This window comes from Bufo bufo, chromosome 1, assembly GCF_905171765.1.
Source record: "Bufo bufo chromosome 1, aBufBuf1.1, whole genome shotgun sequence".
Classification (NCBI taxonomy): Eukaryota; Metazoa; Chordata; class Amphibia; order Anura; family Bufonidae; genus Bufo; species Bufo bufo.
The window spans coordinates 817,114,138-817,139,737 of record NC_053389.1 but is presented as its reverse complement, the minus strand read 5'-3'; the positions used below and the strand labels follow the sequence as shown (position 1 = coordinate 817,139,737).

Here is a 25,600-nt window from a genome sequence, read left to right as displayed (position 1 = left end):
ACATTTCCGGGAAGTTCTGCCGAACTTCTCGAACCCGAACATCCAGGTGTTCGCTCAACTCTAGTCACAAACTTTTACACATATAAACTGAACCACTGCATAGCAACCCCACTGACCCAGTGTCCTGCTCATTGCACGTACTACTCAGACAACATTATTCCCAGCAGCGACCTGGGAATCCAAGATGCCTCCAGACATCCTCCTCATGCTGTTCCCGAACCATTTCGGTGGTGTTTCCATAAATTTCTGACCTTTTCCTATAAAACAGATACCCTCCCCTTATCAGAGCAGGGGTGCCTGGTTTAATCCTCGGATTCTCCTATTGACTTCCATTGTGCTCGGGTGCTTAATAGAGCATTTTGGTGCTCGATCAACACTAATATCAACTGATCTACTGTCATTGCCTCGATGATGCACTTGGTTAATCTACTGCATATGTACCATTCTCTACAATTCTGTATACTTTTGTCACGAACCAGCGGGCGTGAACCCACTGTAATGTGTCCTACCTCCTCTAAGAGCATTGTCAAAGTGAACCCCTCAATCTTCACAGTACCCCTGATGGTGGGAATAGACATTCCAGAGGGGAACACCAGGTCGCTACCTCTTGAAAAATATAGGCACACGAGGCAGCTGATCCAGGTGGACCAGGAGGTACCTGAGAAAGGTGCCAAAGGTATAGGCGTTGTTGGCAGGCGGAGTCGTTACCAGGAGCAACAGTGCAGGACTGAAGGATGAGGCAGAGGCAAATTCAGACAGGCAATAGGTCGGGGCAGGCGGCACAGGTACAGGTCACGCAATCTAGGTTGGCAACAGTAGAGTAAAGGCAAGCAGGCAGGGATCAAATGGCTAGCAGAATCCAGGAACACAAGTACGAGTCAGGAACACAGGAATACAAGCAGATATCAGGAACCTAAGCAGGACACAAGGACCTTGACTCTGAGGCATCTGGGAAGGGAGCTGAGACACTTATATATGTGCAGGAGGGCTAGGATTGATCAGCGAGGTCATATGACCTAACCCATACAGCCCAGGAAGGGACGTGAGTCGGCCCTTAAGGAAGTGCTGCAGGAAACAAGCAGCAAGCATGCTGTGGCCGGGGCTGAGAGAAAACTATGGAGCAGATCCTAGAACAACAGTATCTACACAGACAGATCCCAGGACTGCAGCGGTGAATCGGAATCACTGGCCGCAGATCACCGCTGAACACGGCGCCCGGGACCGCGGTGGTAAGTAGGGGAACAGCAGCGCACAGCAGTCGCTGTTACAACTTTGTGTTACAAAGGCCAGTCTTAGTATAAAGTCTGCTGATGCAAAATGAGCTAAATATATTGAGAATCACAGGCCTCTTAGTAAAATTGTTAAATCTCCAGGCAGACCGTGCACCAGAAATTCAAATCTACACCAGCTTGCAACATTTGGAAGATTTCTTAGCAGCATCTCAGGGATTGTTTGGATATGAATAACCCTCTTACTCCCGAATTAACCATCTTCAGTATTCTACCAGATCATGGGAGCCATGGATATACCAGAGGCACTTGTTAGCAATTTGGTTTGTAGCTACCTGTAAAAGCATACTAGTTATAGACCTAACCTGCAACATGATCATAAGATCTCATCTCCACCTTTTCAGAATGGACTGGATTGAAACGTTACTCGATAAAGAGAAACTGACTACCACACTCTTTGGCATATTGTTTCAACTTTTTGGGACGTTACCGCTTTCCACTAGGACGTCGTTTTTCAATTGCTTTCAATGCACAGACTGGCAACTGAATGAACAGCTATGTGTCCGTACCCCAATTAGGTTATTATAGAGCTTTATTGTTGCCATGACTGTTATTTATTTTCACCTCTTCCTGTATTATGCCGATCACAGAGTGCTGAGGAGGGGGTCAAATAAAGCACCCATTGTTTACTCTTTTGTCATCTATCATTTCTGATGCTTCTTCTATATTCCCTGTTTGCTTGTAGATTGTATTGTTGCAGTGCAACGGGCGGCCTCCCCATAGGGCCCCCTATATTTAAAACGTCCCAGGTGTAGGAATGCCGAGTGGTGTAATGGTGCAGCCTAAATTGTCTCTTTATGTGTAGGTAGGTGCTCCTACCTGGATATGGCTGAACCCCAGGCTTTGGCTCCAAATCCCTCCATTCTTTCCCTTATTGATTGCTTCGAAAAGAATAACTTGAGTCCAGACCTTGCATAGAGTTGAACAGCAGCTTTACTTGGATAAACATTCATCAAAAACAGTCTTTCAAGCTTTGTCTTGGTCCCAGCAGGCTTTAGCATTAAACTGGCAGGCTTGCTCAATAACTCTTCTTGCTTTCTCTCTTTCTACTTTCTACTTCTTCTGTATGCTGCACTATACTTTGTGGTCTGACTCTAGGTTAGGCCAGGGAACTTTCCTTCTGGCTCTTGAGGCTTTTTACTTTGGCCTCCATGGCCAGCAGAACTTAGGGTGCTCTGGCTGGCGAGGGCCCGTCTAGCAGAGACGTGCCCCTGCACACCTGTCCCCTAGCAGAGGGTAAGCTAGACTGGAGCTAACTGGTCCCCACCCTCCCTGCAGGAAGTTGGGCTAGCCCACTTCCTTTCAGAGGGGGGTTCAGAATGGAATGGTAAGTTCCATTCTATCTACATACAGCTCTGTCGTGTTTGCTGCCACCTGCTGATGAACTAGGCACGTTACATGTGAACATGACAGTTACATAACAAAATAGGAATGCACATTGTGGAGGACCTGGAATAAATACACAAGATGACATAAGGTTAGACCAATAAAGACAGGAGCAGGGTGCAGAAGTGGTAACACCACTCTGGGGTGTTACAGCAGACCCAATAAATAAACAACGGTTTTGATTTGGCATAGATATGAACTATATTTTTAATCAGTTTCTACTGGGAGTGATAGTAAATCTACCGAAAAAAAATCCAAATGTAGTGAAATTAGGGGAAAAGATTTAAACCACAGAAATGTAGGTTTCATTTTGATGACATCTCCTATGAAGTAAAATTAAACTGATATTTTCAATCTCTAGGTCAGTACAATTACACTGAGAACACATTTATATAGTTTTTCTTGTGTTTTAATATTTAAAGATAAGAACTATTATTTTCATCACCATATTCTGACCCCCAATTTATATATATAATATTTACATACACGGAGCTGTATGGGGGCTAATTTTTTTTGGGGGAGGGAAGTTAAGAGACAAAATATGATGAATCAATCATTCTGAATCTTTAAAAAAAAAAAAAATTACCATGATACATATGTTTATATTTTAATAGTTCAGACATGTTGATGATGTCATTTGAATTTTTTTTTTTAAATATTAAACTTTTGTTTTAAGTTCCCGAGGGACTTTAAATGAAAAACCATTGCTATCTATAGGAAAAGAAGATCACTTCTTCTCCCTCGGAGCCTGCAGAGGTCACAAGACTACCACAGCAACTAAATGGCTCCCTGATCTCAACGTTGAGGAGACTTTCAGGCCCCAAAAGCACAGTGCTCTCAGGGAAGGCCCTCTCAGAGGCCATGTTTACAGTTGACCGTGGTATCTAAAAGGTTAAATGTCTGTAATCTGTGTTATCAACTATCACGGAAATTGCCTCTAGGTATCTTCTGTGTAAACTAGCAGGCACCCGGCAGCTATAGTGCCCTGGACACATACAGTGGAGGACCAGAAAGAGAGCTCATCCCTAACCACTTAAGGACCACAGGTTTATACCCCCCTAAAGACCAGGCCCTTTTTTACAAATCGGCACTACACTACTTTCACCGTTTATTGCTCGGTCATGCAACTTACCACCCAAATGAATTTTACCTCCTTTTCTTCTCACTAATAGAGCTTTCATTTGGTGGTATTTCATTGCTGCTGACATTTTTACTTTTTTTGTTATTAATCGAAATTTAACGATTTTTTTGCAAAAAAATGACATTTTTCACTTTCACTTGTAAAATTTTGCAAAAAAAACGACATCCATATATAAATTTTGCTCTAAATTTATTGTTCTACATGTCTTTGATAAAAAAAAAATGTTTGGGTAAAAAAAAATGGTTTGGGTAAAAGTTATAGCGTTTACAAACTATGGTACAAAAATGTGAATTTCCGCTTTTTGAAGCAGCTCTGACTTTCTGAGCACCTGTCATGTTTCCTGAGGTTCTACAATGGCCAGACAGTACAAACACCCCACAAATGACCCCATTTCGGAAAGTACACACCCTAAGGTATTCGCTGATGGGCATAGTGAGTTCATAGAACTTTTTTTTTTTTGTCACAAGTTAGCGGAAAATGATGATTTTTTTTTTTTTTTCTTACAAAGTCTCATATTCCACTAACTTGTGACAAAAAATAAAAACTTCTATGAACTCACTATGCCCATCACGAAATACCTTGGGGTCTCTTCTTTCCAAAATGGGGTCACTTGTGGGGTAGTTATACTGCCCTGGCATTCTAGGGGCCCAAATGTGTGGTAAGGAGTTTGAAATCAAATTCTGTAAAAAATGACCTGTGAAATCCGAAAGGTGCTCTTTGGAATATGGGCCCCTTTGCCCACCTAGGCTGCAAAAAAGTGTCACACATCTGGTATCTCTGTATTCAGGAGAAGTTGAGGAATGTGTTTTGGGGTGTCTTTTTACATATACCCATGCTGGGTGAGATAAATATCTTGGTCAAATGCCAACTTTGTATAAAAAAATGGGAAAAGTTGTCTTTTGCCAAGATATTTCTCTCACCCAGCATGGGTATATGTAAAATGACACCTAAAAAACACATTCCCCACCTTCTCCTGAGTACGGAGATACCAGATGTGTGACACTTTTTTGCAGCCTAGGTGGGCAAAGGGGCCCATATTCCAAAGAGCACCTTTCGGATTTCACAGGTCATTTTTTACAGAATTTGATTTCAAACTCCTTACCACACATTCGGGCCCCTAGAATGCCAGGGCAGTATAACTACCCCACAAGTGACCCCATTTTGGAAAGAAGACACCCCAAGGTATTCCGTGAGGGGCATGGCAAGTTCCTAGAATTTTTTATTTTTTGTCACAAGTTAGTGGAAAATGATGATTTTTATTTTTATTTTTTTTTCATACAAAGTCTCATATTCCACTAACTTGTGACAAAAAATAAAAACTTCCATGAACTCACTATGCCCATCAGCGAATACCTTGGGGTCTCTTCTTTCCAAAATGGGGTCACTTGTGGGGTAGTTAGACTGCCCTGGCATTCTAGGGGCCCGAATGTGTGGTAAGGAGTTTGAAATCAAATTCTGTAAAAAATGACCTGTGAAATCCGAAAGGTGCTCTTTGGAATATGGGCCCCTTTGCCCACCTAGGCTGCAAAAAAGTGTCACACATCTGGTATCTCTGTATTCAGGAGAAGTTGAGGAATGTGTTTTGGGGTGTCTTTTCACATATACCCATGCTGGGTGAGATAAATATCTTGGTCAAATGCCAACTTTGTATAAAAAAATGGGAAAAGTTGTCTTTTGCCAAGATATTTCTCTCACCCAGCAGGGGTATATGTAAAATGACACCCCAAAACACATTCCCCACCTTCTCCTGAGTACGGAGATACCAGATGTGTGACACTTTTTTGCAGCCTAGGTGGGCAAAGGGGCCCATATTCCAAAGAGCACCTTTCGGATTTCACAGGTCATTTTTTACAGAATTTGATTTCAAACTCCTTACCACACATTTGGGCCCCTAGAATGCCAGGGCAGTATAACTACCCCACAAGTGACCCCATTTTGGAAAGAAGAGACCCCAAGGTATTCGCTGATGGGCATAGTGAGTTCATGGAAGTTTTTATTTTTTGTCACAAGTTAGTGGAATATGAGACTTTGTATGAAAAAAAAAAAAAATAATAAATCAGCATTTTCCACTAACTTGTGACAAAAAATAAAAAATTCTAGGAACTCGCCATGCCCCTCACGGAATACCTTGGGGTGTCTTCTTTCCAAAATGGGGTCACTTGTGGGGTAGTTATACTGCCCTGGCATTTTCCAGGGGCCCTAATGTGTGGTAAGTAGGTAAATGACCTGTGAAATCCTAAAGGTGCTCTTTGGAATATGGGCCCCTTTGCCCACCTAGGCTGCAAAAAAGTGTCACACATGTGGTATCGCCGTATTCAGGAGAAGTTGGGGAATGTGTTTTGGGGTGTCATTTTACATATACCCTTGCTGGGTGAGAGAAATATCTTTGCAAAAGACAACTTTTCCCATTTTTTTATACAAATTTGGCATTTGACCAAGATATTTCTCTCACCCAGCATGGGTATATGTAAAATGACACCCCAAAACACATTCCCCAACTTCTCCTGAGTACGGCGATACCAGATGTGTGACACTTTTTTGCAGCCTAGATGCGCAAAGGTGCCCAAATTCCTTTTAGGAGGGCATTTTTAGACATTTGGATACCAGACTTCTTCTCACGCTTTGGGGCCCCTAGAATGCCAGGGCAGTATAAATACCCCACATGTGACCCCATTTTGGAAAGAAGACACCCCAAGGTATTCAATGAGGGGCATGGCGAGTTCATAGAATTTTTTTTTTTTTTTGGCACAAGTTAGCGGAAATTGATATTTTTAATTTTTTTCTCACAAAGTCTCCCGTTCCGCTAACTTGGGACAAAAATTTCAATCTTTCATGGACTCAATATGCCCCTCACGGAATACCTGGGGGTGTCTTCTTTCCGAAATGGGGTCACATGTGGGGTATTTATACTGCCCTGGCATTCTAGGGGCCCTAAAGCGTGAGAAGAAGTCTGGAATATAAATGTCTAAAAAATTTTACGCATTTGGATTCCGTGAGGGGTATGGGGAGTTCATGTGAGATTTTATTTTTTGACACAAGTTAGTGGAATATGAGACTTTGTAAGAAAAAAAAATAAAAATAATTCCGCTAACTTGGGCCAAAAAAATGTCTGAATGGAGCCTTACAGAGGGGTGATCAATGACAGGGGGGTGATCAATGACAGGGGGGGTGATCAATGACAGGGGGGGGGATCAATGACAGGGGGTTGATCAATGACAGGGGGGTGATCAGGGAGTCTATATGGGGTGATCACCACAGTCATTGATCACGCCCGTGTAAGGCTTCATTCAGACGTCCGTATGCGTTTTGCGGATCCGATCCATCTATCAGTGCATCCGTAAAAATCATGCGGACATCTGAATGGAGCTTTACAGGGGGGTAATCAATGACAGGGGGGTGATCAGGGAGTCTATATGGGGTGATCACCACAGTCATTGATCATGCCCCTGTAAGGCTTCATTCAGACGTCCGGATGCGTTTTGCGGATCCGATCCATCTATCAGTGGATCCGTAAAAATCATGCAGACGTCTGAATGGAGCTTTACAGGGGGGTAATCAATGACAGGGGGGTAATCAATGACAGGGGGGTGATCAGGGAGTCTATATGGGGTGATCACCACAGTCATTGATCATGCCCCTGTAAGGCTTCATTCAGACGTCCGGATGCGTTTTGCGGATCCGATCCATCTATCAGTGGATCCGTAAAAATCATGCGGACGTCTGAATGGAGCTTTACAGGGGGGTAATCAATGACAGGGGGGTGATCACCACAGTCATTGATCATGCCCCTGTAAGGCTTCATTCAGACGTCCGGATGCGTTTTGCGGATCCGATCCATCTATCAGTGCATCCGTAAAAATCATGCGGACATCTGAATGGAGCTTTACAGGGGGGTAATCAATGACAGGGGGGTGATCAGGGAGTCTATATAGGGTGATCACCACAATCATTGATCATGCCCCTGTAAGGCTTCATTCAGACGTCCGGATGCGTTTTGCGGATCCGATCCATCTATCAGTGGATCCGTAAAAATCATGCAGACGTCTGAATGGAGCTTTACAGGGGGGTAATCAATGACAGGGGGGTAATCAATGACAGGGGGGTGATCAGGGAGTCTATATGGGGTGATCACCACAGTCATTGATCATGCCCCTGTAAGGCTTCATTCAGACGTCCGGATGCGTTTTAAGGAATCCGATCCATCTATCAGTGGATCCGTAAAAATCATGCGGACGTCTGAATGGAGCTTTACAGGGGGGTAATCAATGACAGGGGGGTAATCAATGACAGGGGGGTAATCAGGGAGTCTATATGGGGTGATCACCACAGTCATTGATCATGCCCCTGTAAGGCTCCATTCAGACGTCCGTATGCGTTTTGCGGATCCAATCCATCTATCAGTGGATCCGTAAAAATCATGCGGACGTCTGAATGGAGCTTTACAGGGGGGTAATCAATGACAGGGGGGTGATCAGGGAGTCTATATGGGGTGATCACCACAGTCATTGATCACGCCCCTGTAAGGCTTCATTCAGACGTCCGGATGCGTTTTGCGGATCCGATCCATCTATCAGTGGATCCGTAAAAATCATGCGGACGTCTGAATGGAGCTTTACAGGGGGGTGATCAATGACAGGGGGGTAATCAATGACAGGGGGGTGATCAGGGAGTCTATATGGGGTGATCAGGGGCTAATAAGGGGTTAATAAGTGACGGGGGGGGGTGTAGTGTAGTGGTGCTTGGTGCTACTTTACTGAGCTACCTGTGTCCTCTGGTGGTCGATCCAAACAAAGGGGACCACCAGAGGACCAGGTAGCAGGTATATTAGACGCTGTTATCAAAACAGCGTCTAATATACCTGTTAGGGGTTAAAAAAAACACATCTCCAGCCTGCCAGCGAACGATCGCCGCTGGCAGGCTGGAGATCAACTCTCTTACCTTCCGTTCCTGTGAGCGCGCGCGCCTGTGTGCGCGCGTTCACAGGAAATCTTGGCTCACGCGAGATGACGCCTATTGGCGTTAGTGTGACCTGGGAGCGCCGCAGAAATGACGCCTTTCGGCGTTAGCGTGACGGTAAGTGGTTAAAGGGGTTCTGCACTTTGTTTAAACTGATGATCTATCCTCTGGATAGATCATGAGCTTCTGATTGGCGAGGGTCCGACACTCGGGACCCCCGCCGATCAGCTGTTTGAGAAGGCAGTGGCACTCCAGCAGCGCTGCAGCCTTCTCACTGTTTACCCCTGGCCCAGTGACGTCACGACTTGTATCCACTGGCCTGGGCGCGGCTAAGATCTGTTCACTTGAATGGAGCTTAGCCCTGCCCAGGCCAGTTGATACTAGTCGTGACGTCACTGGGCCAGCGGTAAACAGTGAGAAGGGTTCGGCGCTGCTGGAGCGCCACTGCCTTCTCAAACAGCTGATCAGACAGGTTTCATTGGTCAACATCTTCTTATACTCAATCACTGATTTATCTTAATGTATAGCTAAATGTATCACTGTATTCTCATGAAGAATGGGCTGGTGAGTAGAGCCTTCACTTCTGTTTCTAAGCTCAGAATCACTAAGGACATATAAAAGACAACATCAGGTCCACTTCGTTTGTGACAATGATCCATGCAGGATGTAGATTCTCTGGTAATCTGTGGCAAGAAGTCATTTGCCAAACATCCAATATGGTCACTGGTAACTTGGAAAACATGGCTCTCATCACTGTATCCAACTGATAGGACAACCAGTCATTGACCATCACAAAATTATATCCAGTATTGGCTGATTTAATAAGTATTTTTGTATCAGGGCTACGTTCCAATAGTTGAGTTATAGCTTCTCGAATGTGCTGCAGTCGTCGAATGTACAGTTCTATTGGATAGGTGACAAAATGTGCACAGAAAGTCAAGACAATGACCATATCTTTCCGAGCCCCAAGTCCATCCAGCTCTGTAGCAATGTAGTGTAACTCTTTAACTCCTATACGTTCCATACGCAGGGGCTTCTGGTGAGCTCTGAAGTGCACTAGATAGTTATGTTCTCCATCTGTTGCTAGTAATGGACCTGGGTGGTGAGGCACATGGAGGCTTATTTGCTGGAGAGCTGTAAATTTTTCAGAAAGAAAAGTGGTCGTTATGTTATAAAAGGTAAAATTTATAAAACCAAAAAGCAGATGAACTGCCAGGTTCCTAAACAAAGTTGAAATTTTCACGTGCCTTTTTCATTTTATGCTAGACATAGAGGATCATTTATTAAGATCAGCAGATTAGACGCCAGTCTTAATAAGGCCCCGAACTGGTGGTGGATCCGCCGAAGTTATGTAGAGGCGCCGCCCTCAACATAACTTCGGTGAATCCACCGCTGCTGTCTTACATTTAGACCATTCTCTACACCTAAAAGAGGCGTACATCAAGCCCACTTCATGCCAACATCAAGCCCACTTTTTTTAGACCTGGCATGAGCGGGTAATAGCCACAGATTGCAGCGCAAGGAACCTTTAAGCTGCAGTCTGCACCAGAAATATGCTTAATATAGACATTAGGGATGAGCGAATCGACTTCGATTGAAACATCCAAAGTCGATTCACATAGAACTTAATTTCAATACTGTACGGAGCGATCGCTCCGTACAGTATTATAATGTATTCACTCAGATGACCCGAAGTTATTACTTCGCAAAGTGTCGCAAGACTTTGCATAATAACTTCAGAAATTGATTTATTAAGTAAAAAAACATTTCCCAAACTCGGGTTTGGTTCCAACGTACCACTTGGAACTGAACACGAGTTCTGGAAATGTTTTTTTACAGTAGAAATCCACTTCTGAAGTTATTATGCGAAGTCTCGTGAGACTTCGCAAAGTAATAACTTTGGCTCATCTGAGCCAATACATTATAATACTGTACAGCGCGCTCGCTCCGTACAGTATTGAAAAAAAAGTTTTATGCGAATCGACTTTGGATGTTTCATCCGTAGTCGATTCGCTCATCCCTAATATACATATTTAAGTAAATAACCCCATAGTCCTAGTACTGTAGTACCCCAGAGTGGCAATACCATTCCTACACCCTGTTACTGTCTCTAATGGGCTAACCATAATATATGTGTATTTATTCCAGGTCCTCCTACACTGTGCATTCATAATGTTGCTATGAAACTGTTATGTTCATGTAATATGCCTGGTTCGCAAGCAGGTGGCAGCGGATATGCCAGAGAGATCTTTAGATAGAATGGAACTTATCATTCCATTCTCCCCCTTTTGGACAGAAGTGGGCTAGTCTTGCTTGCTACCAAGGGAGGGGCTGCAGGAAGTGTTAGTGAGTTCTTAGCCTAGTCTTCAGTTGGAAGGAGAGTAGATTAACAGACAGATTATTGTGAGGGGGTCAACAGAAAAAGGCCCCCACTCCAAAGGTACCAGAACAGTCCTAAAGTCCAGCTACCAGTCTAAAGCTGAGTTTAGCACAAAAGAAAGAAAGCAGAATATTCAAGTTTGCATGCCAATTTCTGCCAAAACCTGCTGGAGCCAAGAGAAAGAACACTTATTGTACTGATGCAAGTTGATTCAAGTAAAGCCTTTGAACTTTATAAAGTCTGGACTTCTCCACCTTCACCATTACTCTCCCCTTAATTGATTCAGAACCTAATCCTGGGGAGCGACAGTATCCCGATAGGAGCACCGTGACACACAGAGAGACTATTAAGGCCGCACCATACCACTTCAAGGTCTGACAACAATTGTGGCAACCCCTTGATGTTAATGATTAGTGTTGGCCGCGAATATTCGAATCACAAATATTAATCGCGAATATCGGCACTTCGAGAATTCACAAATATTTAGAATATAGTGATATAGATTAGTATTTTTGAATATTCGAGATTTTTCGGAACCCATGATCCCTCCCTGCTTCTTGCTTGTGGGCCAATAAGAAGGCAAAAAATGTGTAGTCAAGTACTGCCCACACTGTAATGCCGTAGCCATGTAGGATACTGACATTACCATTACAGTGATTGGCTGGTATATAGCATCTGATGACGCGTGTTCGGCTCAGTCTTAGTCAGGGAGAGCTGTGCTGAGACAGACAGTGTAGGGAGTGATATACGAATATTTTTAGTTAAAAAACTTTTCAGAGACCTAAATAGTTAGGGCGCTGCAGACAGCAACATTAGCTGCGCCAAATCTCCTGTGTAAAATGTGCGGATCTAAAAAATTTCTGAAATCCAGTGTACTTTTTCCGTAGACAGTGTCCGCTGCAGACAGTGACATTAGCTGCACCACATCTCCAGTGTAAAGTGTGCACATCGAAAAAATATCTGTGACATCCAGTGTACTTTTTCCCTAGACGGTGTCCGCTTCTGACAGTGACATTACCAGGGCCACATCTGCAGTGTAACGTGTGTGCAGAATTTTTTTTATCTGTGACATACAGTGTACTTTTTTTGTAGACGCTGCGGACAGTGACATTACTGGTGGTACCTCTCCTGTATAATGTTTCCTCATCCCAAATACCTGTGACATTCCCTGTAATGTTTCATTAGCCGCTGGTGACAGCATTGAAATTATCTGCGGGATATCTCCTGTGTGACGTTTCCACATCACAAATACCTTTTTACATTTTTTTGCGCATACACTACCAAATCCTACGCTACTGTACGTTTTACAGACTTTCAATCATTTATAACATTTAATATGAAGGCGAGCAGTAAGGGACGGGCAGTGGCCATGATGCTGATGTTGCACGCAGAGGCCGTGGCCCTGGGCACGGTGAAACTGTACCTGCTGCCAAGGCACAAAAACAATCATTCACGATACCTAGCTTCATGTCCCAGTTTGTAGGGCGTCACAGGACACCACTCTTGAAGTCAGACCAGTGCGACCAGGTGGTCGGTTGGATTGCGGCAGATAATGCTTCCAGTTGGTTAAACACCACCCTGTCTTCCACCAAGTCCAGTCTCAGTAGTCAAGAGTCTGGTCAACAGAATCCTCACCCTGATCCTCCTTCCACCCACCATGGAAAGTCAGGGCAAACAAGTGATCCCACACTCGGATATTCCGAGGAGCTCTCTTCAGTGCCATTACTTGATTAGACCCTCTTGAAGTGGGACAGATCTTGTGCTACATTTCCCTAAATAGTGATGAGTGGCAGGGTCAATATTTGAATTTGCGATATTTTGCGAATATTTGGTAGAATATTTGTCATATATTCGCAAATTCGAGAATTCAAGATTATGTTCTCAATTGTGAAAATCGGCAATGTAATATTTGCGAAATACAGGCGTGGGTCACTTATGTTACATTGTTCAAGCTGGTATAAGTTTCCTGAGACTGGAGAAAATGGTTGACATGGCAGAACATTAGATTAGCTTTATATGCAGATAGAGTGCTCCAATATGTTTGCGCTTGCAAATTTTTGGCAATATCTGCTACACTATAGATCAATCTAACCTACACTGACTATCTCCCCCTAACTATCTGAATTATATATATAAGTTAACTGTCTAATATAATAACACAAAGCACAGAGCACAGAATGACACTGCTGTCTCCTTCAACTTCAATAAACTTTAGAAAATAGCTGCTGGGGAGGTTCTTATATAATATGGGGTAGGCAACTTTTCTCTTGGTTTCTAGGGATGTTGCTAAGCTGTGACAACGCCTTCTCATTGGCCCACAAGCTAGAAGAATGGAGGGATTATCACCTGATGTTTACTGTGTTAAAAAATTAAAATAAAATGAATATTCGATTTTACAAATATATAGCATTATATTCTAAATATGGCACACTGAGAGAGCGTTGTGGAGGCCGGAAATGAGTCATACCCTGGGATGGCATAGGTGCTACCGACGCCAAGGATTGCGGGCCCTACTTCAATCAGGGTTTCCGCCAGCACCTACGTTAGTGGCTCCAACCCGCACTTCTCCTCCGCCATCTCCTCCATTTCCACCTCCGAATTATCCACCTGCAGCAACAGTCAGTCATCAGATGATACCTGGGAGCAGTGTAGCAGTGCAGTGGGGAAGCGGCAACAGGCCGTGCTGAAGCTTATATGCTTAGGGGACAAACAGCACACCACCGCAGAGCTGTGGCAGCGGATAAGAGACCAGACTGAGCTGTGGCTCTCGCCACTCAACCTACAGCCAGGCATGGTTGTGTCTGATAATGGCCATAACTTGGTGGCGGCTTTGGAGCTCGGCATGCTAAGACACATCCCATGCCTAGCCCACGTGTTCAACCTTGTGGTTCAGCAGTTTCTCAAAACCTACCCCAGTTTGCCTGAGCTGATGGTGAAGGTGCGCCGCGTATGTGCACATTTCCACAATTCGCCGACAGCTTCAGCCATTCTGTCAACGCTGCAGCAGCACTTGAAATTGCCAGCTCACCGGCTGTTGTGCGACATGAGCACGTGCTGGAACTCCACATTTCACATGTTGGCCAGGCTTTCTAAACAGTAGAGGGTAGTAGTGGAATACCAGCTGCAACATGGTTGTCACTTTTACAGTCAGCTTCCGCTATTAACAAGCGAGAACTGGGCATGGATCTCTGACCTCTGTGAAGTTTTAAGAAACTTTGAGGAATCAACACAGATGGTGAGAGGCGATAACGCTATTATCAACGTAACCATCCCACTTCTGTGTCTACTCAAACGCTCTCTGCTCACAATTAAGGACAATGCTTTGCATGTGGAAGAGGTGGAAATGGGGGAAGACATTACACAGGGTGATAGCCAGTTGCGGGCTCTGGCAGAGAAATTTTAACCCACAGCGAAACAGGTGCAGGTAATAATCCTATAGCGCATGCAAGAAGAGGACGGTTTGAAGATGTGTTGGTCACCGGATATGAGATCATTCTTGCAACAACCCATCGATGCACACCAGATCCAGACTCAGGGAACGCCTACACCAACAGGTGTCCGACTACATCGGGTTAATGGCTGATGTGGACGCTCTGAGAAGCGAGGAACCCCTTGACTACTGGGTGTGCAGGCTTGACCTGCGGCCATAGCTGGCAGAATTTGCCATGGAACTCTTGGCTTGCCCCTCGTCGAGTGTCCTGTCCGAAAGGACGTTTAGGGCAGCAGGGGATATCGTGACCGATAAGCGCACTCTCCTAGCTCACGACAGCGTGGACCACCTCACATTTCTAACAAAGAATGAGGCATGGATCTCGGATGAATTCAACAGTTGTGATGACCACGTTTGATTAAATTTCCTCATGCCAGCCCACACATATCCGCCACCAACCAGAACAAAGAATGGTCCCTGTCTTATGTAAATATAGCGGCATAAAAGGCCTTTTCTGTCCGGTGAATGCCTAATGTTTGGGGCTTGTACTCCACTGGCCTGCATCATTATTATTTATTATTATTAATTCCATAGTGCTGTACATATGATAAGCGGTGCACATACATAATACATACAATTGCACTAATCATAAACAAGATGAGTTACAAACTGGTACAAAAGGAGAGAGGGCCCTGCCCGTGAGGGCTTACAATCTACATGGTATAGGAGAAGGACACAGTAGGTACGGGTTAAGTTGGCGGTATAGAGGCAGCAGGGTCACGGGTTGTAGGCTTGTCTGAAGAGGTGTGTTTTCAGGTTTCTTTTGAAGGATTCCACTGTAGGTGAGAGTCTGATATGTTGGGGTAGCGATTTCCAGAGTATGAGGGATGCACGGGAGAAATCTTGAGTCGATTGTGGGAAGAGGCGATAAGAGGAGAGGAGAGAAGAAGGTCTTGTGAGGATCAGAGAGTGTGTGTGGGGGTGTATTGGGAAAGTAGCTCAGAGATGTAGGGAGGGGACAGGTTATGGACGGCCTTATATGTATTTGTTAGTACTTTGAAGTGAATTTGTTGGGCAATGGGGAGCCAGTGAAGGGATTGGCAGAGGGGAGAGGCAGAGGAGTAATAGGGTGAGAGGTGGATTAGTCGGGCAGCAGAGTTGAGGATAGACTGGAGGTGTGCGAGTGCTAGATGGAAGGCCACAGAGGAGAATGTTGCAGTAGTCTAGGCGGGAGATAATGAGGGCATGTACAAGCATTTTCGCAGATTCAAAGTTAAGGAAAGCAAAGATGCGGGAGATGCTTTGTAGGCAATGTTTTGTTGAGTTGGAGGCGGCAGGTGGTGGAAAGGGCTTGGATGTGCGGTCGGAAGGAAAGGGCAGAATACAAGGTCACTCCAAGGCAGCAAACTTTGTTGACTGGGGAGAGTGTGCAGCCATTGATCATGATAGGTAGGTCTGTTGGGGGGGGGGGTTGAACAAGATGGGGGAAAGATTATGAATTCTGTCTTATCCATGTTAAGTTTTAGAAAGCGAGAGGCGAAGAAGGATGATATAGAAGATAGACATTGTGGGATTCTTGATAGTAAGGTGGTGATGTCTGGACCAGAGAGGTAGATTTGTGTGTCGTCAGCGTAGGAGTGATACTGAAAGCCATGGGACTCTATGAGCTGTCCCAGGCCAAAAGTGTAGATAGAGAAGAGCAGGGGACCTAGGACAGAGCCTTGCCGGACACCAACAGAGAGGGAATGAGACGACGAGATGGTGCAAGAGTGGGAGGTCAGTGATACCAAGAGATGAGAGAGTTTGCAACAGAAGTGGGTGGTCAACAGTGTCGAAGGCAGAGGACAGGTCAAGGAGAAGGAGGACAGAGTATTGTTTCTTGGTTTTGGCTGTCAGTAGGTCATTGGTGATTTTGGTAAGGGCAGTCTCGGTCGAGTGGTGGGGTCGGAAGCCAGATTGTAGGCGGTCAAAGAGGGAGGAGGAGGAGAGGTGGGAGGACAGTTCTGAATGGACATTTTGTTCAAGTAGCTTTGAGGCATACGGAAGAAGTGATATGGTGCAATAACTGGACAAGGAAGAAGGCTTTTTGAGGATGGGTGTAATGGTAGCATGTTTAAAAGCAGAGGGGAAGACACCAGAGTTTAGTGATAGGTTGAAGAAATGAGTTAGGGCTGGGATAAACACTGTGGTGAGGTTAGGGATGAGGTGGGATGGGATTGAATCAAGTGCACAGGTGGTCAGATGAGATTTGGAGAGTAGAGTGGAGAGTTTTTCTTCTGTAATGGTGGAGAAGCGGGTTTTGGGAGAAGAGGACTGAGCAGTTGTGTAGAGGGTCTGTGGGGACTGTGTAGTAAAGCTTTCTCTGATGTTAACTATCTTTTGTTTGAAATATTTGGCAAAGTCCTGAGCTGAGAAGGAGGAGAGGGTGGGGGCACTGGGGGACGGAGAAGGGAGTTAAAAGTGCTAAAAAGTTGTTTAGGGCTGTGTGACAGGGAAGATATGAGAGATGAGAAGTAGGCCTGTTTTGCATCAGCGAGTAAGGATTTGAATATGAGGAGGGATTGCTTGTATGCGGTGAAATTATCTTTAGAATGGGATTTCTTCCATCGCCGCTCAGCAGCCCTGGAAGCTTGTCTGAGTTTTTTGGTCAGGTTGGTGTGCCAGGGTTGTCTGTTGATTTTTCGGGTTTTGTTGTGTGTGAGGGGGGCAACAGTGTCCATAGCTGTACTTATTGTGTTGTTATATAGGGTGGTAGCAGCTTCTGGGTCTTGGAGGGAACAGATGGTAGAGAGTGGGAGAAGAGAGTCAGAAAGCAAGCGAAAGTCGAGATGTTTGAGGTTGCGGGGGTGTGCTAGTGTGTGGACTGGGGGAGCTGCAGAAGAGACCAGTGAAGAGAAGGTGAGTAGATTGTGGTCGGATAGGGGGAGAGGCGAATTAGAAAGGTTAGATAGGGAGCAGAGGCGGATTAAAGATCAGATCCAGAGTGTGGGAGCTGAAGACCACTGTGATAGGCCGAAGGAGGAAGAGAGCGACAGGAGTTTAGAGTCGGCCGAGTGGCATGTGTCAATAGGGATGTTGAAGTCACCCATGATGATAGTGGGGATGTCGGCAGAAAGAAAGTGTAGTAGCCAGGTGTTAAAGTGGTCAAGAAAGATGGTGGCTGGGCCTGGAGGGCGGTAAATGACGGCTACTTGAAGGTTGGAGGGAAAGTAGATGCGAACAGGGTGTACTTCAAATGAGGTGAGCGCAATAGAGGGTGGCAGTGGAGTTGGGCTGTAGGAGCAGGTGTCTGATAGGAGAAGACCAACTCCTCCACCATGTTTGCAGCCTGGGCGGGGGGTGTGAGTGAATTGAAATCCACTATAAGAGAGTGCAGCAGGGGAAGAGGTGTCTGAGAGTGTCAGCCATGTTTCTGTGAGACCCAGAAAGGAAAGGTTTTGAGAGATGAAAAGTTCATGAATGTACGACAGTTTGTTACAGACAGAGCGCGCGTTCCATAATGCTCCTGCAAGAGCAACCAAAGGAGCAGGGGTCAGATAAATGGTTATTAGGTTTAAGGGGTTGAATAAATTTGTAGAAGGAGATTTGTAGTGGGACATAGAGGTGATAGTGGGGATTTGCTGAGGGGGTCCTGGATTTGGAGAGATATCACCAGCAGTAAGGAGAAGCAGAGAAAGTGTTAATAGAGGAGAATAAGATAGGGCATGAGGTGTCTGTTTGTGTTTGGGAAGGAAGTGTTTTATGTTGGCAAACATGTCTGTGCAAGCTGTCAGATGAGAAGGTAAGATGGAGGGAGAGATGAATAGTTACTTGCTGGGTGAATGGATGTGGGGGTATTTCAGGAGGTTGTGGAAAAGTAGGAAGAGTAAGAGGAAAAATGTAAACATTGTTAGCATTGACTATGTCTGTAATTACCTGTGGTCCCCTTCTGATATAATTCAGTCTGTGCACTTAAGAGTTGCACTTGAGAGATGTTGCATTTGGAAAGACCAAGGTCTGAAAAGACCTAGGACCTTAGATTTATACAACTCAGTGTTCAATCAGGTGTGACCAAGAGGGGAGGGGGCTACATTTGGCCTAATCAAGGAGGACCAGATACAGGGGTGAAATAGTCAATGTAAACAAATACTCAATAAATCCAGCAGGGAAAGAGACATTAACAGTTCAGAAAAGACATACCAGGATTTAGAAGGAGAGATGAGAGGGGTGGACAATATCAGACTGTGGAAAAGCTGGGTGCAGCAGTTAGCTTCAATGCAGACATACTAGGATTTAGAAGGAGAGATGAGAAGGGGTGGACAATATCAGACTGTGGAAAAGCTGGGTGCAGCAGTTAGCTTCAATGCAGACATACTAGGATTTAGAAGGAGAGATGAGAAGGGGTGGACAATATCAGACTGTGGAAAAGCTGGGTGCAGCAGTTAGGTTAAAATTGTTATCCACTGACCGTCTAATATATTTCCAGCCAAATAATCACTTGATTTTTTTTGGTATGGGGAATGCCTAATTGTTGTGGCCTCGGAGGAATTCAACACCTGTGACGACCACGTGTTATTGAATTTCACTTATTATTATTTGTGGTTTATTAAAGAGGGGGGGGGGTTAATCCAATTTTATATTTTTAGTTCTTTAAAATATATTTGACATGTATTTGTACTGGACTACAGTAAAATCATTATCCAATGACCGTCTAATATACAGTGCCTTGCAGAAGTATTCACCCCCCTTGACTTTTTTCGTATTTTGGTGCCTCACAACCTGGAAATAACATGGATTCTTTGAGGATTTGCATCATATAATTTACAGAACATGCCGGCAACTGTGAAGATGTTTTTTTTTTTTTTTTATTGTGAAGCAAGCAACAAATAGAACAAAATAACAGAAAAAGTCAATGTGCAGAACTATTCACCCCCCTATAGTCAATACTTTGTAGAGCCGCCTGTTGTGCCAATCACAGCTCCAAGTCGCTTTGGGTAAGTCTCTATGAGCAGTTGCCACATCTTACCACTGGGATTTTTGCCCATTCCTCCTTGCAGAACGGCTCCGGCTCCTTCAGGTTGGATGTTTGCACTTGTGAGCAGCAATCTTTAGGTCTGACCACAGATATTCTATTGGATTGAGATCTGGGCTGTGACTCGGCCATTCCAACACATTTACATGTTTCCCCTTAAACCACTCAAGTGTTGCTTTAGCCGTGTGTTTGAGGTCATTGTCCGGCTGGAAGGTGAACCTCCGTCCTAGCCTCAGATCACGCACAGAGTGGGACAGGTTCTGCTAAAGAATATCACTGTATTTAGCACCATCCATCTTCCCCTCAACTCTGACCAGTTTCTTAGTCCCGGCTGCTGAAAAACATCCCCACAGCATGACACTGCCACCACCATGTGTCACTGTGGGGATGGTGTTCCGCAATTGCGGACATGAAACGGCATTTTCTATGAGAGTGCTGGCAATTTGCGGATCCGCAAAACACATACGAACGTGTGAATGGACCCTAATCATGTGACTTCTGAAGGTAATTGATTGCACCAGAGCTTTTTATGGGCTTCTTAACAAAGGGTTAGGGTTAGGGTTAGTACATACTGTACGCACATGACAATTTCCTGTTTTCTATTTCTAAACAATAGTTTTATTTATATATTGTTCTCATTTCACTTCACCAACTTAGACTATTGTGTTCTGATCCATCACAAACAATTCAGATCAACAAAACATTGAACTTAAGGCTGTAATGTAATAAAAAATGAAAAAAGTCAAGGGGGGTAAATACTTTTGCAAGGCACTGTACCTCCAGCCACATAATCACTTGATATTTTCTGTCCGGTGAATGCATAATGTTTGGGGCCTGTACTCCATTGGCCTGCAGTAAAATTGATATCCAATGACCGTCTTATGTACCTCCAGCCACATAATCACTTGATCTTTTCTGTGTGGTGAATGCCTAATGTGAGCCTATAAACCTGAAGATTAGCCATGACACTTATATGTGACATACAGTATATCCACATCAATCTAAGGGGATCATTAGTCTGGCTATTTAGAGGTGAAGAAGAGTGTAGTCAATTTACACATTATCTCTGGGAATGTCCAAGTAACCAGATCCACTGGAGAGTATATATGATTCTCCCTTTATAATATTTGTAATTCCATTCATATAACCTGGTGGACCATTGTGGATGGTTTCCAGCGTATGTCCTTAGCACCTAACTAGCCTACCTGTATCCCATTATGCCATAATATGAAACTGACAGATTCATGCTAAATAAAAGGGGTGGGAAAACCTGTATAGGCACTGCAAATACCATGCTAATATAGGGAGACAAGATACTTACCCTAGACAATACCTGCAGCTAGATAGATTAGGCAGTTTCTGGCAACAGAACCATACACTAGTGGGAAACCGCTTGTTTGCTATAGTGGCAGTGCTGCTCATTAATAGTGTTGATCACGAATATTCGAATTTCGAATTTTTATCGCGAATATAGGTGTAGTGTCCCACTAGGTAAAGGTGGGCACTGCACAGAAGGGGTTAATGTGTTTTGATTGCATTTAATGTCATGTGTATGCATTTCCCTGTGTTATCTGGGTGTCAGGCCTGTCAGGGTGCAGTTTAGCCTCCCAGACGTTAGAGGGAGCTAGAGAGCCCTAGATATATATAGGAAGGCCCAGACAGGGGAGTGTTAGTTCATTCCCGGGGACTAGAGGAGTTACTTCGTCCACCTGAAGCTCCTGAGGCTAGGATTAGCTCAGTAGAGACACCCCAGTTGCAGGACAGGACCTCCTGGGAGAAACCCACAGTCAGGATCTTACCAGCAAAGATAAGTAACACTGATGGGCAGATGCTGTATAGGAAGCAAAGCAAGGATTTAATACGAGAGGAAGAAATATATATACCAAGGATTTAAGCCACCATTTAGGCATCCGGGCCTTGGGATTGAAGCCAGACAGGAGTTCTAGAAAAGGACAGTGTACACTATTTCTGAGGAAAGGTACAACCTGATTCTGAGTGCATTGTGGATTTACCCTCTGAGTATCTTGCATGATCAATACCTGCCATCTTGTGGAATAAAGCCTGCTTGTAAAGCTGTGATCTAAAGGACTGTGTTACCATCTGTATGTACAAAGTTGGACTATTAAGTAAAGCAACGTTTGGTTCACTATACCACCTGTGTACCTCACTTATTCCAACTATAAATCGGTGTGCCACCGTTACAGGCACTGGCGTCACGAATCCAACAGGGACCTTGCCCCAGGCACTCAAAATACCTGTAACATCCAGAACACCTCATCCACCATCAGGCCTGGTCCCTACATACCGAGTGTGCCCCAGAGGAACTGTGTCTACCTCTCCTTCACTGCCGCATGCCTGCCCAGGGTTCTCCAATACAGTGAGCAACCCTCGATTGCCCATAACCGTGACCTCGCTTTGCTATACCCTGCAGGTCTGGCGTGCTGCATAGGTACTTTGAAAATTCGCGAAAATTTCGAATATAGTTATATATATTCGAAATTTCGAATATTCGAATTTTTTCGGATTTTTTTTTCCGATTTTTTTTTATCAGTACACATGATCCCTCACTGCTTCTAGCTTGTGGGCCAATAAGAAGGCTGCAATATACTTGACTTTAGGAGTAGTACTGTTTGCGAATTTTACTCTATATTCGTTTTTTTTTAATATTCGCTATATTGCTATATATTCTTGTTTTAGAATATTACGAATATTCGAAAAAACAGTTATAGCAATATAGAGAATATTCTAAAAAAAATCGAATAGAGCAATTTAGCTAATATAGTGATATAATCTTCTTTTGTCTAATAGTTGTAAGTTGAAAAATTCGCAATAAAAAAATCGAATCCGAAAATTCGCATATTGCACAATCATTACCTTTCCGATTTTTTGAGTAAAAAAAAATCACGAATTTTCGAATTTGCAAATTTTCGACGAATATTCTACAAAATATTCGCGAAATATCGCGAATTCGAATATGACCCCTGCCGCTCATCACTACTCATTAATGCGCTCAGGGATAACATAGCAATTGCTGTATACTTGAGTGAGCAATTGCCTCTGTACTGCAGCAACACTGTCACTTTATTAATGCTCAACAAAGTGTTAGACAGCGTCAGTGGGTGCTGAGAGGAACGCCTCTCTGTCTCAACATTTTTGAGATAGGAGGATTACACTATAGACTACCCCTCCCCCACAAATGGGGTTACACCCTAGCCTGATTCACTTCTATAAAAGTGTGAACTTGTCATTCCCAGTTTTAGATAAATTTAACAATAAATATTTATTATTTTGTTCTTAACGTTCTATTCACTCAACTACAGATGGCCTGTCTAGGCCGGGTTGGACCAGGACAGGGGCAGATGCAAAAGCCTCCTTGAGACTGGAAAATGCCGAAACAGCATTGCCCCCCCCTCCCCCCACCAAGACACATCTGCCCCTTTGCAAGTAAGGTCAATGAGGGGCTTCACGATTTTTGAGAAACCCTTAATAAACTTCCTATAGATATTGGCAAAACCCAAAACCTTTGAAGGGCCTTCAGGTTCCTGGGCTGGACTCAATCCCGTATTGCCTGCACCTTGGTGGGATCCATTCGAAAGCCCGCAGGTGACAAAATCACCCCAAGGAACCCGATCTCCTCTACCTCAAAAGAACACTTGGGTAAATTCACATACAAGAAGTTATCCCAGAGCCTTTTGAGACCTGTAAGCACATGGTCACTGTGCACTGCACCGACATTCATAGCTAATCTGTTCTGTTAGCTGTAGTGTTGCATTGCGTCTGTATTAAGGGCAGATGTAATTCATCCTTCTGTACATAAGTATGCAGTGGAGTGAAATTTATCATAGCTAATCCCTTCTGTTAGCTGTAGCGATACGTTGCATCCACATTACAGGCAGGTGTAATTTATTGTCCCATACATAAGTGTGCAGTGGAGAAAAATTTATCATAGCTAATCCCTTCTATTATTTGTAGTGTTACATTGCATCTGTATTATGGGCAGGTGTAATATATCGCCCTGTACATAAATGTGCAGTGGAGCGAAATTTATCATAGATATTCCATTTTGTTAGCAATACTGTTGTTGTACACTATGGCCAAAAGACAGTTGCCCGGACCCTCTGTGCACTCATCAAACAGTGCAGAAGCTGAACGTGCACCTGGCCAAGTTGCAGGTACTTGTCACGACCGCTATCCCAGCAGCAGCAGTCGTGTCGCACCAGACGGAGGGGAAGGGGGACCCTTATCTACGGATGGGAAATAGAATGGCCACCCCTGACTAACCCTAAGCTGGCACCTGTCTGCCCTGATAACCTAGACGGGGTGTGAACCCGTGTGGCGAGCAGGATGCCTAAACCCTCAGTCACCCTAACAAGACTTAGACTGGGGAAAGGCTGATGGGAGCACTAGTCACCATCACTCACGTCTTGGAGAACAACAGGGGAAGACAGCAACAAACAATCAAACATCAGAGATAGACTTATCCAGTCACGAGCAGAGAAGGCGATCCCAATCACGACAGTCCACGCCAGACAAGAGCTCCACAGCGATACCGTCAAACGATCTCCTTCAAAGGTAAGAATAGCACTGGAAGTAAGGACTATATCTGGCAATGACTGCAAGTGAAACTGAAACTAATATAGTAGCTGGGAGTGGCAGACAGGACTCACCTGAGAAGGATGCCTACAAACTCCCAGTCAGGACAAAAAGGTTCACAAGGCAAAACCCAGATGACAGACCCTGAACCACGGAGCAAACTCACAAGCTATCGCGAGTAGCAAGTCGCTGCGACCTTCTCCTCCCAGACCTGTCTGGATCAGTCACAGTCGTGACAGTACCCCCCTTTCTAAGCGGGGCCCCCGGACCCTCAAGACCAGGCCTCTCCGGATGGGAGCTATGAAAAGCCCGAATGAGTCTGTCCGCTTTTATCTCTATGCTGGAACCCACATTCTCTCTTCGGAACCATAACCTCTCCAGTGCACCAGGTACTGAAGAGAGCGGCGAACATATCGTGAATCAACAATCTTTTCTACCTCAAACTCAAGACTGCCATCAACAACCACCGGTGGAGGCGGTAGTGGCAATGGTTCAGGAGGTTCTACATATCTCTTAAGCAGAGATCTGTGGAAGACATTATGGATCCTTAGGGTCTGAGGTAGCTCCAGACGAAAAGCCACCGGTTTAATGATCTTAATTACCCTATAAGGACCAATAAATCTCGGACCTAATTTCCACGAGGGAACCTTCAACTTGATATTTCTGGTAGACAACCACACCAAGTCATTCACCCCAAGGTCCGGACCTTCAGAGCGCTTCCTATCAGCCACACGTTTGTATCTACCACCAATTCTCTTCAAACTTTCTTGCACACTCTGCCACACTGAAGAAAGTGAAGACGCAAATCGTTCCTCCTCGGGAATCCCAGACGGCCCCCCCTCACTAAACGTACAAAACTGAGGATGGAAACCATACGCACCAAAAAATTGTGACTTATCGGTCGATTCTTGACGACGATTATTAATGGCAAACTCGGCTAACGGTAAATAAGATGACCATTCCTCCTGATTTTCGGAAACAAAGCATCTCAAATATGTCTCTAGGTTTTGATTGGTACGTTCAGTCTGACCGTTGGACTGTGGATGGAAAGATGAAGAAAACGACAGATGAACCCCTAAACGAGAACAAAAAGCTTTCCAAAATTTAGAAACAAATTGGGTACCACGATCCGAAACAATATCGGAAGGGACCCCGTGAAGCTTCACGATGTGGTCAATAAAAACCTGAGCCAGTGTGTTAGCATTAGGCAATGCGGCAAGAGCAATAAAGTGCACCATTTTACTGAATCTGTCAACAACTACAAGAATAACAGTCTTCCCCGCTGATACTGGTAGATCCGTAATGAAATCCATTGATAGGTGCATCCAAGGCCTGTTGGGGATGGCCAGAGGTAAAAGGCCCTGCCGGACGAGTATGATCTACCTTAGAACGAGCACAGGTAGCACATGCAGAC

The 25,600-nt window shown here is 44.5% G+C and overlaps 1 protein-coding gene across 1 annotated transcript in view; it reads right to left on the bottom strand.

The window, feature by feature from the left end:
• Positions 1-9,333: 9,333 nt before the first annotated feature.
• The window catches only part of LOC120989086 (NXPE family member 3-like), a 99,836-nt gene continuing 83,569 nt past the window's right edge, over positions 9,334-25,600 (bottom strand). Inside the window, exon 5 of the mRNA XM_040416970.1 lies at positions 9,334-9,906. Within this exon, the coding sequence (XP_040272904.1) occupies positions 9,377-9,906 (530 nt within the window). The 3' untranslated portion in view covers positions 9,334-9,376. The remainder of the gene's footprint in view (positions 9,907-25,600) is intronic.